The sequence below is a fragment of the Acinonyx jubatus genome, chromosome C2, assembly GCF_027475565.1.
Source record: "Acinonyx jubatus isolate Ajub_Pintada_27869175 chromosome C2, VMU_Ajub_asm_v1.0, whole genome shotgun sequence".
Classification (NCBI taxonomy): Eukaryota; Metazoa; Chordata; class Mammalia; order Carnivora; family Felidae; genus Acinonyx; species Acinonyx jubatus.
Genome location: NC_069384.1, coordinates 2598206 through 2612913, shown reverse-complemented (window position 1 = coordinate 2612913; position 14708 = coordinate 2598206). Strand labels below are relative to the sequence as shown.

At 52.8% G+C, this 14708-nt stretch overlaps 1 protein-coding gene across 1 annotated transcript; it reads right to left on the bottom strand.

The window, feature by feature from the left end:
* Window positions 1-519: 519 nt before the first annotated feature.
* On the bottom strand, window positions 520-4495 carry CSTB (cystatin B). Its single transcript, XM_027041492.2, has 3 exons — window positions 4338-4495; window positions 2095-2196; window positions 520-1946 (listed from the first exon to the last, which is right to left on the bottom strand). The coding sequence occupies exons 1-3, from the start codon at window positions 4401-4403 to the stop codon at window positions 1818-1820; spliced, it is 297 nt and encodes a 98-aa protein (XP_026897293.1). The 5' UTR covers window positions 4404-4495; the 3' UTR covers window positions 520-1817.
* Window positions 4496-14708: the final 10213 nt, after the last annotated feature.

Genomic DNA, 14708 nt, shown 5'->3' with positions numbered 1-14708 from the left:
CAGCCCCGCACTGGGGCCTGCTTGGGGTTCTCTCTCTCTCTGCCCCTCCCCACTTGCTATTTCTCTCCAAATCCATAAGAAAAAATTTAAAAAATTAAAATTCTAGAGGAACGGGTGAGTTTCTCTACAGTCTGGGTCTGGAGACGGGCTTTTAATCTAGGACTCAAAACAAATTACAACTTGGAGAAAACATTTGTGACTTACTGAGGCACGACATTGCTAATGTATCAATAACTCTTAGAAGTGGGGGGAGGGGCACCTGGGTGGCTCAGCTGGTTAAGCCTCAAGACTCTCGATTTTTGGATCAGGTCGTGATCTCAACGTTCATGGGATTGAGCTCCGCATCAGGCTCTGTGCTGACACTGTGGAGCCTGCTTGGGGTTCTCTCTCCTCTCTCTCTGTTAGGTCTTCATTTCAACCCCAAATTGCTTCACTACCAAGAACAAGAGCCTGTTGGGAAAGCTCTTCATTCTTCTAGTTCAAGAACGGAGATTGGGACACACACAGCTGGCATTAAGGTGTTCTTCTTGCCACTTAAATTTTTTTTTAATGTTTATTTATTTTTGAGAGCAGAGGGAGGGGCAGAGAGAGAGGGAGACCCAGAATCGGCAGCAGGCTCCAGGCTCCGAGCGGTCAGCGCAGAGCCCGACGCGGGGCTCGAACCCACGAACCGTGAGATCACGACCTGAGCCAAAGTCGGACGCCCAACCGACTGAGCCCCCCGGGCGCCCCTCTTCTTGCCGCTTTCAAGCTGCTTGCTCACCCTGCGACCCTGGTGTGCTCTTCCTTCCCTCGCGATCTGGACAGCCCGCGCCTTGCACTGCCGACCCGGCACCAAGCGCCACACGCCGCCGATGCAGAGTGGTGTGGTGTGGTGATTTGAGACCAACTCGAACCCTCGGGGATGGTTTTCTGCCATGACCTGAACCACACAGACGTCTCAGCCCCTACTCTTGCGACGATGCGCGTGCTCTTTATTTGCAAAACGGACACAGGGCAAACCACTGCACTGCCTTCGCTCATGGCGGGGACCCTGTGTCGAAAACTGGAGATGTGCCGTTGCCCAGATGCTCAGAGGCTAAGTTCCAGAACCCTTCCAGGTGGATGGTGCTCAGCGAGGCCTCACAACTATTCTACACGTACACGTACACCTATGGCGTCCTCTGCACACGCGTGTGTGTTTCTACTGGGGTGTAAGGGTGGTGTGTGAGTGCGTCTAAGTACATCCAGAGCTAATGCTCTAGAATCAGATTTGCCCAAAGCCTTTTATTTTATGGGGGAGACTAAGGCCTGGAGACAGGACACAGTCAAAGCTGAGCGTGGGGAGCTGTGGTTGGAGCACAGGCTCCTGGAGTCCTGGGTCTACCATCCACTTGCGGGGACCTTGAGCGACTCCCCCGGGAGGCAGCTCTGTAGGTAGAAGAGGTATCCGGCCAGCTCAGGCCAGTACGCGACCCAGGAGGGGTGCCACGTGGCACAGCGGTCACGTGGCTGTCAAACAACCATATTAGCACGCCACTCTCACGCTTCCTGACGCTTCTGTACGGGACTGTGGTTTCCGACGAAGCCAAAAAAACTCAAAACGAAGGAATATATTTGCCAAGACTTAAAAATATGTATTTAAAAGAGACTATAAGCCTTCTTTGAAAGTAATTAAGATCGCTGGTTGGGTTGACTTTGTCTCTCCCAACGCAAGTCAGAAGAGCTGCGCAACACCCCCCCACCCCACCCCCAGTGAAGAAATGGCACCCGTTTATGACCCCAGACGTGTCCACAGAGGACAGAACCACACGGACGGGCCATGTTCAGAGCGGGAACTAGAAATACGCCAGTTCGTCGTGCCTGGCTTTGTGGGTCTGATAGCTGGACAAGGCCAAGGGTTTGTTTTCGTGCGGGAGACTCTGAAACACTCGAATGTGCACAAACTCATCATCATCGACTTGAACCTGGAGACGGACAGAGAGGAGAGAGGCCAGTGAGGGGCAGGCCGGAGGACCTCTGACCCCAAGTGCCCCTGCCGGACCAGCCTGCATGAGGAGGGCCCCGGAGAGGGGCGGGGCCCTGCCCCCCCACCCCCCCACGGCTGACCCTCACCTTGATGAAGTAGTTCCTCCCTGCGACCACCTGGCTCCTGAACTCCACCGCCTTAAAGGTAGTGTACTTCTTATTCTCCTGCTCCTCCAGCTGGGGCTTCACCTAGGGGAGGGGACAGAACGGAGAACTTAGTGGCTTCCCTCCTCACACAGCCTAGTTCTCCTACGGAACGAACGTTACAAACGGGATTCCTGCGCCCGCCCGTTCCAGATCTTCTCCAGCAAGAGCGTTCTTGAGAGCGGAGAGGGGCATTACACGGTCAGCTCTACCGATAGAGTGCGGAAAGCTCCTTAAATCTACCGGCTCCCGCGACAGTGCTGGAGCAAGTCATTGGCCCTTCGTGTTCTAGGCATGGGTGATTTTAAAATTTCCATCATGACGCTATATACGGGTTGACGCCCCGTTTTCCTTTCCAGTTCACGGCCGAACAGTTTGACGAAGAGGCTGTATGTAATTATTCCCTCTTAAAATTCGAAATTTTAAACGAAGTTCAGTCATAGATTTAAATTTCCCCTTCTAGTCTAGAGAGGTCATGAGTGTCTTTGCGGCTCCTCTCCGGAGGGCATTACAGCCTCCAAATGTGTCCCCAGACACCAGAGGCGGCAGGCACAGGGCTTCGCAGGTAAAATGCACTTGACTGCATGTTTCTTTTATTTTTAAATGTGTATTCATTTCTGAGAGAGAGAGAGAGAGAGAGAGAGAGAGAGCGCGTGAGTGGGGAAGGGGCGGGGGGAGGGGGCAGAGGCTCCAAAGCCGGCTCTGAGCTGACAGCAGCGAGTCCGATGCGGGGCTCAAGCTCTCCAACAGAGAGATCATGACCTGAGCCGAAGTCGGAAGTCACCCAGGTGCCCCTACTGCGTCTTAAGATGTAGAGCCTTTCGTGGGGCGCCTGGATGGCTCAGTCGGTTGAGCGCCCGACTTCAGCTCAGGTCATGATCTCGCGGTCCGTGAATTCGAGCCCCGCATCGGGCTCTGTGCTGACAGCTCGGAGCCTGGAGCCTGCTTTGGATTCTGTAACTCCCTGGCTCTTGGTCCCTCTCCCCCTCATGCTCTGTCTCTTTCTCTCAAAAATAAATAAACGTTAAAAAAAAAAAGGGATGTAGAGCTTTTGGGCAGAAGTTGATCCTTATCTTATCTGTGCAACTCACGGTGCTCATTGCGCCAAGTGCCTTTCTCCAGGGTGGGGCTTACCTGTGTCTAAATACTCAGACACAGGAGCCCCCTTCTTTGTGCAAAACGCCAGCTAGGTCTGCAGGGAGTGGACTCTGCTGACAGTTTACCAAACGGGGGGGGGGTGGTTCTGGGGGGTGAGTGCCACCCCCACAACGGCCCAGGGTTTTGGGAGGGATTCACCTCTCTCTGTCTGCTTCAGGAGGGGCCGAAAGCAAAGAATGGAAAGAAAACCCAGGCGCCAGGTGGCAGAACAGGTAACGCGACTGCCAGGCCCGGCCCCTCCCTACAGAGTGGGAGCTCATCGTCCCAGGACTGACCAGGACAAAGACGGGCTGGGCTGGGCTGCAGCCAAGGGGGCACAGAGGCCCAAGGCCCAAGCGCCCAGGGCTGGTGGCGCTGCTCACGGGGCGGGGGCCGGCGCAGAATGTCTTCTGACCCGGGGTCAGTCACAGACGCTCCCTTTGCGTGCCCCAGAGTGCTCCAGAAAGGAGGCAGCACCAGGTGCAGAGGTGGGGATTCTCCCTGCTCCTGTCCTCTTAGACACCTCCAGCAGACCGGCTGGCCGCCTCGGTGCCTGCCAGCAGCAACACCTCCGCCACAGGTCATTTTCACACCAAATTCAGGAGCAAAGGACCTCACACCCGCTCCAACTCCCCTGACCGGAGAGGACCCTCCGCTCCCGGCGAGGAGGGGCTGCGGGGGCAGGGCCGGGAGCCGCGGCCCAGGCGGGGCTCGCGCAGCAGTCCCTGCGAATTCCTCATTTCACGGGTCTCGTGGGGCTGAGTCACCAGCCTGCACTGCGGTCGGGCGGTGGAGCCACCCGAGCGAGGCCCGGGGCGGCCGGGGGGCAGCGGGCTGGCGGCAGGGGAGGGGCGCCGCGCCGAAGGAGCCGTTCGGGTGCTTCCGCCCGCTCTGGCCCCGACCGGCCCGCTCGGCCCACCCTCCTACCACCTGCCTGCGGCCGCAGAGGGGAAACCGAGGCGGGGGCCCCGGGGACCCCAGGGGCAGGCTCGCACCCGCAGGCCTCGCAGCCGGGAGCGCCTTCCGGAGCCCCACCCGCTCCCTCCTACCTGGTCGGCGATGGCCTGGGTCTCGGCCGTGGCGGGCTGCGTGGCGGAGGGCGCCCCGCACATCATCCTGGCGGCGGGCGGAGGAGCTGCGGCCAGAGGGGAACCCCGGCCCCAGGCGCCCGCTCCGCTTAAAGCAGGCGACGGTCACGTGACGCTAGGGGCGGGGCGGGGGCGGGGCCTAGGGCCGGGGGCAGAGGCGGCGTGGGGCGGGGCAGGAGGCGGTGCTGTGTGGGGCGGGGCGGGGCCTACGGCCGGGGACAGGCGCGGTGCTGGAGGGGCGGGGGGCGAGGGCGGGACTCGGCCGGTCGCCTACCTGCCCCTAGGGCGCGCGTCTCGCGGGCGACATCCTGGGTCCCCCACTGCCCGCCATGTGGGTGTGGTGTCGTCCTTCTCTGGCCGGTCAGGTTGGGGTGGGGGCTATCCTGCAGAGAGCAGTTGGGAGCAGGTCCCACATGGGGTTGGGGTGGGCTCTGTAGGGGACTGTGTGGAGTCTGCCCTGTACAGGGCAGGACGCAGCGTTGGAGGGGGGCGGGTGCGGGGAGCGGGTCACAGGCAGGTGGTTACCTAGACCTGAGATGACAGCTGCGGAAGGGCAGAAGCTAGTACCCAGCCAGGACCTGCAGGAGCTGGGGACCGGGGCAGGAGGCTGCCGGGGCATCCCGGAGTCCAAGATCAGACCCTGCCCGGCCTCAGGCCCCTGTGCAGTCAACTATCCTGCACCCCTCATCTGCAAGGCCTGGCCCAGCACCCCACTTGTGCCGGCCACTCTGGAGGTCACCAGCCTGTGACCCAGAGGCACAATGGAGCGCTCGTGTGTGTGTGTGTGTGTGTGTGTGTGTGTGAGCAGAGGAGGCACAAAGCCATCCCAGGATGGGGAGGAGACGGCTGCCAGGGCTTCAGGCTGGGGGGGGGGTGTGTGTGGTCAGATCCAGGGCGTTAGGAAAGGGCTAGGCTGTGGCAGGATTTGGGTTCAGATTGGGCAGATTCAAGCACCCAGGGAAGGGAGGGGTCCCACACTCTATTTGGGGCAGGGGTGGGGGCCATACTAGGAGCTGACTGGACAGGATTGGTCTCTTAGAAAAGTCCAGGCCCTCCAGCCCTGTGGCCCAACCCTCAGTGGACACTGGCCTCTCCCATCCCTGGGTGCTGACTGTGCCGGACCAGGCCCAGCCTTGCCTGCTGTAGGCCCAACACAGAGCCCCAGAGGGAGTGACTGGAAGCAGGTGAGGGGGGGAGACAAGCCTTTGTGACACCTGCCAGGGGCAGAACCTGGTTTGTAACTTCAGGAAAGGTGAAAGGTCAGGTGTGGTTGAACGGTAAGGGGAGAGGAAGGGGAGGTCCGACAATTCATTCATAATTGCATGAATGTATGATGAGTCCGATTTGACTCCATAAAAATGGAAAATGGTTCTCCTGCCTTTTCCTATCCTGCAGCTCAGTGGGCTTTCCTCCTCTCCCTCCTCCCCTCCTCCCCTCCTCCCCTCCTCCCCTCCTCCCCCTCCTCCCCTTTCTCCCCTCCTATGCTGGATGGCATAGGACTAACTCCTGACGGCTCTGTCCCGTCTGTGGGAACAATACTCGTGACCAATCTCCAAGGGTTTTGAGTGTCATAAAGTTCTAAATGAGTTAATAAGTGTAAAATGTGTTGAGCCCCAGGGCGAGTTGATAGTGTTCTTACTATTACTGCCTGTAATTAGTACACTGGCTTAAATCTCTCCCATAATTAGCATAACTTTTTCTATCCAAAGGCCCTGGAAAATGCTGACATTTATCTCTCATTCCTCGATGCCCCGGGTGCCCTTCTTGCTGGAGCCAGAGAAAAAGACCAGATAGCAGGTCTCCTCACCCAGGGTCCTGGAGCCACTCCAGGGCCTTGGACATCACTTCAGCTTGAAATCTGTGAAGCCTCGCCTGTGAGGTTTCTGACTTTCCCAGCATAAGGAAGCCAAAGGGTTCTTTTCTCAGCGTCTCAGGGTTCCTTCTTCCTCAGCAAGACACAGCTCCTTTGCCTTCCTCTTGGTGTTCTCAGGCAGGTAGGTGATCCACACGCCTGTTTCTGGAGCTAATCAGTTGCTTGTGTTCCCTCATGCAAAAATTTGTCATCAGAATCCATTGCTAATTAAATTCTAGCCCAAGAAATCCTAAGAAAGAGAGAAAGAAAGAAAGAAAGAAAGAAGAGAGAAAGAAAAAAGAAAGGAAGAGAGAGAAAGAAGGAAGAGAGAAATCACAGAAAGAAAAGGAAAGATGTAGCATTTACTCAACTAAGCACTTACCAGCTACCAGTTCATCTTTGCTAACAAGGGAAATAATAGCGAAGGTAAACCTAAAAACAGGTGCAGCACTGTCCTGCCTCCCATCACAGGCCTGGCCACCTGGGGACGCTACAAACTGAGTGGACTGTGGCTTCACTTCCAAGCTCCTTGAAGGGAGCCAGCCCCCAGCCCCTCCGGAGGGATGGAGGGAGCTACAGGAAATTGAGACGCGTCAAGGGAGGGAACAGATATACAATCTTAGAAGGCCTTGCTGTAAGCTAATGCAGGCAGAGGGTTTCCTAAGTGGAGAAGCATCAGCAGAATCAGAGGGAAGGCTGGGACCCAGGTGGGGGGTACGCCCGGTGCACCTGCCCTGGGCACGCGAGAGGCTCTCTCTCACTAACCGCCTGTGTCTCTAGCGGGATCCCCGGCAGGCAGACAGGCAGCACTGATCTGTTCCTCACCTTCATACCTGTCACATAGGAGGCAATAAATAAATAACCGACTCTCATACACTTCTGTAAATTAAAAAATAAATAAATAAAACCAGAGTTGGAGAACTCAATGCCAGGAATTAAGGAAAATTCCTGGATGGACAGAAAATTTATAAAAATCTCCATCCTAGAATTTAGAAGCACTGCAATGTCCAGCCGCCATCTATAGCAAGGGGCTGGGCAGGTGGGAGGAAGCGCTTCTAGAAAGGCATGGCCCCACTTCCCTGCTCTGGGCTCCACCGGCTGATTGCCGAAGCACCAGTCCCAGGCTTCTCCCTGGCAACCCCGGTTCCCGGCGGCTCAGTGGCGCCCGGGCGCCGTGGGATTGACGGATGTTCTCTGAGCCGTGAACAGTAGCCATCTCGGAGGGTGGGATACAAGCATTTGATAACTTAGTTCTCTGTGATTTTCTGTATTTTTCCAAAGTTTTATTTAAACACATTTTGTTTTTTGAAAAAAAGAATTGTTTTCTTTTGGAATACTGCATATTCTTGAGAAAGTACTAATGCCACGGGAAAAATGCTACGTATGTTATTGAGAAGCAGTTTCAAAACTGTCAATAGAGTGTAGTTAATATAATTAGCAAGTTTAATTAATTAATTAATATGTAATTAACAAAAGTCTTCTGCACAGAAAAGAATAAGCAGATGTGTGCAAAGCTGTTCCTTTAGATCATGAGACTATGTCTGACTCCTTCCTTTAACCTTATTTCCCTAATTTTCTATAATAAAAAATTGAGAGCATACACAGGAGGAAGATGCATTCGTATGAAACAGGGGTGAATGAGTTTGAGTCCGGAGAGAAGGTCTGTGGGCAGCAGGCGCGGGGCTCCGGTGACATGGGGGGGGGGTCTGGGAGGAGGGGGCTGGGCTGTGACAGTATCTGTTTGCTGTCTAACTGGCCAGGCCCAGAGCAAAGCGAATCTTTGGGCCCCTCATTCAGAAAATATGAAGAATTTGGGGTGCCTGGGTGGCTTAGTTAAGCATCTGACTTCAGCTCGGGTCATGATCTCACGGTTCGTGGGTTCAAGCCCCGTGTCGGGCTGTGTGCTGACAGCTCAGAGCCTGGAGCCTGCTTCAGATTCTGTGTCTCCCCCTCTCCCTGCCGCTCCCCTGCGCTCTCTCTCTCTCTCTTTCAAAAATAAACACAAAAACATATGAAGAATTTCAAGGTGGCAGCAACAGAGCCACACCAGCCCTCCTGAGGATGTGGGTCCCCTGGAGGGCACACACACGGATCACCTGTGGAGCAGTCCCAGCTAGGATGCGAGACTCTCACGGGCTGGGCACCATGGGCCAGCCTGGCCGTATCCTTTGCCTTGTCTCTTCCAGGCTCTGGGCTGAAGGATAACTTGCGAGCCAATTTGCTCGCAAGTAACATGGCAAAAATCACGCCTCCCTAGGAGCATTGTTTTAAGGTTTACGAAGGGTGTGCATAAAGTCTTAGGCGCCTAGTCGTCGGCCTTTAGATGGCAGCGACTATTATTTCTCTTACCTTCTTTGCCCCTTTCGTGGTGGGATGGCTAGCAGCTCCCTGAAAGTCACGTGCACCGGAAACTGGCAGTGTGATGTTAATTTGGAGATAGGGTCTTCCCAGATGTCATTAGTTAAGAGAGATTCCTAGTGGATCAGGGAGGGTGGGCCCTACACCCAATGACTGCCCTTGTAAGAAAACAAGAAGACACAGAGAGACAGACGGGAGGAAGAGTACGGGGAGAAACAGCAGCACAGGGGAGGGGCCACACGATGCGGCAGGCGGGGCTTGCAGCAGTACAGCGACGAGCCTCGCCAGGAGCCTGGGAGAGGCAGGAAGGATCCTCCCCTGGAGTCTTCCAGGGGGCCATGGCCCTGCCGACCCCCGGATTTCAGACTTCTGGCCTCCAGCTTATGGCGCCTCGTTCTGGCGGCCCCCGGGGAACTGATACACCTTCCCTGCACGTCATACACACGCGTCCTAGCACAGACGCACGGCCACGCTTCACAGATGTCGCACACACGCTCCAGGGCCTGTCTGTTTCCATCAAGCTGAGCTTGGAGTTGAAAGACAAGACTTAGGAAAACACACACGATCCACGAACACCGGTTTTTCTATGTTCTAGAAAACAAAACACAAGCGGGACAAGGATGAGAAGTGGGTCCACGTGATATTGTATGGCAACGTAATGGTCCTTATTATTTGTGGAACACACAAGCGCCCTTCTGTTGCTAATTTGTACCCAGTGAGGTGTTCACGGCTCTTCTGACACACTGTCACCACCTGACCCTGTGCTGGGTGTGGGCAGATAGACAGACGGGGCTCTGCCTCTGCGGGCAGACCTCATGCGGTACTGTGTATGGAAGTTGGAAAACATCTGTTCCCCGAACTCCCATCAGGCTTTCTTTTTTTTTTTTTCTTTTTCTAATATTTAAAACTTTTTTACACGGAAATAATTTTAGGGTCCAAAGACTGTGTAGTTTCTGTAAACTCCGCATGCAGTTTCCCTAAGTGTTAGCACTGTACCTAAGCAGAAATAGCAGTTACCAGAAGCAGGAAATGAGCGTTGGTTTACAGCAAACAAGCTGACCCACAGAATTGACTCATTCACCATCGTCCCCATGAAGTTATCTTTCTGATCCAAGTTCCTCCTACATGGGGGGGGGGGGGCACTCAGCTCTTAGACCTTTGTCTTTCGAGACCTTGATATTTTTTCCTTTAAAAAATTTTTTTTAATGTTGATTTATTTTGAGAGAGACAGACCACGAGTGGGGGAGGGGCAGAGAGAGAGGGAGACACAGAATCCGAAGCAGGAGCCAGGTTCCGAGCTGTCAGCACAGAGCCCGATGCGGACTCAAAGTCACGAGCTGTGAGATCATGACCTGTGCAGAAGTTGGACGCTCAACTGACTGAGCCACCCAGGCGCCCCAGGACCCTGATACTTTTAGAGTATAGATGACCTTTTTTGAGGACTGATCCTCATTGGGGCCTGGCGGACATTTCCTCATGATCAGGTTGAGGTTATGCATTTTGAGCAGGAATACCACTGTCGGTGCAAGATAAACAAAATTTTAGAATCTCTAAAAGAAAGAAAGAGAGTTTTCTTTGAACCAGGGTTAGGACAGCTGTCCAGGAAACACGGTCTTCACAGGGAAGGAAGTGCTCCGGAGAATGAACAGTTTCTACCAGAATTATATGCTTTTTTAAAATGTTTATCCTGAGAGAGCGAGAGCACCTGAGGGAGGGTAGGGCAGAGAGAGAGAGGGAGAGGGAGAGAGACACAGAGAGGGAGAGAGAGAATCCCAAGCAGGCTGTGCACTGTCAGCACAGAGCCTGATGTGGGGCTCGATCTCACAAACTGTGGGATCACGATCTGGGCCGAAATCAAGAGCTGGAGGCTTAACCGATGGAGCCCCCCAGGTGCCCCCACATTTGTATCCTTTTTGACATCCTGTGAAAGCTTGGGAGATCGTAGAGCAGCGTGGAGGCAGGAGTCACGGGTTTTGTCATAAAGGAACGTGGGGAGCCGGAAAGTTGATCAGTACGTCAAGGACGAGATGGTCTTCCTCTAGCGTAGTCATTCCCAGAGCAGGCGTCCGGTGCAGGGGCGGCGGGCTGTAAATCAGGCTCTGGGTCCAAACAGACTTTCGTGCTGACTGAGAAATCTAAACTGGTCCCCCCTCGTAAATCAGGCCCTTAGAGGGTTCTTCTCTCATCACCACCAAAGTGATGCTGTGCCCTTTCAGTGCCTCTTAGGGCAAGTACCTGGTATCTGTGTGTTTCATCGCTGGTGACGTTGACTTCCATCCTGAATAAAGTTACCACTTTCCTATTGTAACCAAGTACCTATGAGACCATGCAAATATCATGGTCCCTATCATACTTTGCCTCTAATTTTCGTATCCATTGCTGGTTCTTGCCTGCAATGCACAGCAAACTGAAAAGTTTCCTAAAGAGGGATAATTTTGCATTTAGGACAGAGCACATTTATTTTTTTGGTACACTGGTACACTGATGCAAACCTTTCATTAGGTGCCAGCACCTACTAGCTGTATATATGGTAAAGCCTATTTTAAAATTATACATTGCTGCACTTCATTGCATGATGTTGGTGAAATTTCGCCTCACAAATACACTGTGGGTTTATTAAGATTGTTCTTTTTGGGGTGCCTGGGTGGCTCAGTCGGTTGAGCACCTGGCTTCAGTTCAAGTCATGATCTCATGGTTCATGGGTTCAAGCCCCGAGTCAGGCTCTGTGCTGACGGCTCAGACTGTCGGATTCTGCGTCTCCCTCTCTCTCTCTCTGCCCCTCCCCTGCTCGTGCTCTGTCTCCCTCTGTCTTTCAAAACTGAATGCTAAAAATTTTCTTTAAAAATTGTCCTTTTCTTCAGGTTTGGCTGTCTCCTGCCTTGTGTCTGGATAGCGCATGGATGTGCGACTTCATTGACCAACCTTGTCTTGTTCATTGCGTCACTGTTTATCAATGGGACCTAAACAGCGGGTGGAAAAGCGCATTCTGATTCTAAAGCCAGTTTCTAAAATATTTCCCAACTTTTTTCATGGAAATATCCAAAAATAGAGACAGTTGGAAAAATACAGCACCACACACCTGTACTCCTGACCCCTCCTTTGCCCATGTCAGCCTTTGTTAACATTTTGCCACGTTTGTTTATGTACTGCGCATGCTTATTTATTTATTGAATTAACTTCCAGATATCGCGACACTTCACTATGGTTCATGGCCCAAATCCATCACACCACCTGTTTGTTTTTTTTTTAAGTAAGCTCTATGCCCAACGTGGGGCTCAAACTCACAACCCCAAGATCAAGAGTCGCACGCTCCACCGACTGAACCAGCCAGGCACCGCACGCATCACCTGGTTTTGAAAATAAAGTTTTATTGGAACACAGCCATGCTCATCATTTACATGTTGCCTATGGCTGCTTTTGCACCACAGTAGCAGTGGTCTGGCCCATAATTCTGAAAATATTTACCATCTTACAACTGTGTAGAAAAGAGTTGACTTAAGTCTTGACTGCTTTCCTTAGAACCTCCTGCTCATACACGGTTGGCTGCTGTCTGGGAACGTGGATGTCAAGAGGGTTCCTACCACCCTGTGATGAGAGTGCCTCACTGGGCCAAAACCATTTGTGTCAACGATGGGCTCATTGACCTTAACAATAAAACCATTATGTCAGCTAAAATGGGTTTATTCAGGAATAGCAGAGAATTACAACTGGGAACAAGCAAGCTACTAAAAACCCCACACGCTAGTCCAACAGAGGAGAGAAACTTTATTTCATGGGGAAGAAGGAGGAAATGGGAAGGGGCTGTTTTGAACAAAAGTCCATTGGAGAAAAGCCCAAGTTCATGGTGATGGTGATTTCTCATTAGCTGAATCGCACAGGTGGCCAATTCCTGGTGGGAGATATGCAAGTACATCTTCTGTCGGGTCTGTAACTGACAGCTGTTCCTGTAATCGAAGTTGAGTGGTAGGGATCCCCCTTCTGGCTTCACGACTCCATTTGAGTGAGGTTTCCCTTTGCTAATTTTCACAGGCTGACGCTGAACACTTGCTCTCCCTCTGGGAGTCGGAATTTTGGTACAAGCCAGGCAGAGGGTTCCCATGTGATTAGCCCCTGGAAAAGCCTTGGGTGCTGATCTCTGACCAGCTCCCTGGTAGATGACATCTCCTGTGTGTGTCACAGCTCTTTGCTGGGGAATCAAGTGACTTCTGTGTGACCCCACTGAGAAAAGCTTCTGGAAGCTTCCTCCTTGACTCACTTCACAAGCCTTTTCCCTGTGCTGATTTTGCTTTATACCCTTTTGCCATAATAAGTCATAGCCATGAGTCCTAGCAAATCAGGGAATCTGGGGGTAGTCTTGGGGTCCCTGGACACATAGCCCTGTAAAGAAAAAAGCTGCTGATGGGGTGCCTGGGTGACTCAGTCGGTTAAGCGTCTGACTTCGGCTCAGGTCATGATCTCATGGTCTGTGGGTTTAAGCCCGGCCATCAGGCTCTGTGCTGACAGCTCAGAAACTGAAGCCTGCTTCGGATTCTGTGTCTCCCTCTCTCTCCGCACCTCCCCCACTCACGCTCTGTCTCTCTCTCAAAAATAAATAAACATTAAAAAAAAAAAAGAAAAAACCTGCTGAACCCCATTCTACATAAACACCAGTCACACCTGGAAAAAGAAACAATTATTCTGTACTATAATCTAACATCTAGTCTGTATGCACGCTTTCCCAATTGTTTCCCAAATGACCTTTTAACTTTTTCTTTGAACCAGGATCCAATCAAGATTTGTATGTTTCATTCCCCCATCCTTTATATATTCATTCATTCATTCCTTGTTTATGACATTAACTTTGTGAAGAGATCAGGGCAGCTGCCCGCAAACTGTCCCAGACCCGGGTTCACGATTGTTTTCTCGTGCACTGTGGGTGGCCTTCCTCTGTGTCCTGAAAGCAGGGGTGCAGACCTAAAGGCTGGGCAAGGTTTAGGCTGGACTGAGCCGCAAGTGATGCTGGTGTTAGCGAGCCCTCTTGCTCAACTGTAGTGGCCAACAGTTATTTCTTGCTACACTCTCTTGAGACATTGACAATGACCAAACCATCGTTAACGCCTGACCAGAAAAGTCCTAATAGCAACAGAATGCTTGTAGAGGACCGCATGCAGCACGTCCCCTTCCCTGCCCACGACCAGGGGCTGAGCACATACCGAACCCCACCCGTGATTATGCACTCTCTGCCTGCTCTCTTGCACGTACCCCCTGAACCTCTCTCAAGAAAACTCTAGGTGTCCATCTTGCCAACAGTGGAGAGGTGGGTTGGTGAAGCTCGAGCCTGCTGCGTCCCCTGGTTGCCGGCACCCAGAGTAAATTTCTACCTCTCTCTTTTCCAAACCCTCCTCTATTGAGTGCTTGGCTTCTCTTGCAAGATGTTTATCCACGTTTGTTTGACAACACTGTTGGCAAACCCGGCCCTGAGCTGTGTTTCCACTTGTGCAGGCTCCTCGATTCCTGGGAGGGAGCAGTTGACCCGGCAGTGCCAGGGCTCCCCTTCCTTCTCTGAGTTACTGGCTGTGATAGACCCTTCGGCAACACTGGTACACGGTGCCCCGGTGGTGCCAGACATTTGGGGTGCGGCTGACACCCCCCTCCCCGTGACATCTTTTTCCCTCCGTTGTTGCATTTTCGGATGACCTTCGCCTGCACCAACCGTTCATTGGGGGCTTCACGGGGGTTTGCCTCCAATTTGACCACTCCTGTGCTTGCTCTCTGGCATCCTTCGCCCACTGGCGGGGTTGATGCATCCACACGACTCCTGAAACAGAATGCTACGGGCACCAGTGACAGTCACAACAAAGTTTATTACAATGAGAGGCAAGGCCGACCGATCGGGACCAACACGCTTGATAAGAGTGCAGCCCCGAACAGCCGGGGTATAGAGTTTTTATAACCGATCACATCCTTTTATCATCACCTGGGAACAGAACAAAGAAAGTTTCCAGATGAGTCAGAAACAGTTGCCAGATGAGTTAGAAACAGTTGCCTAATGAAGTGTTTATTTTAGACTTTCTGCCTCTAAGTTGCAACCAGTGGGTCTCCTTGACCCTGCCTCTGATGCTCTTTTCTTTGAACTTTTGTTT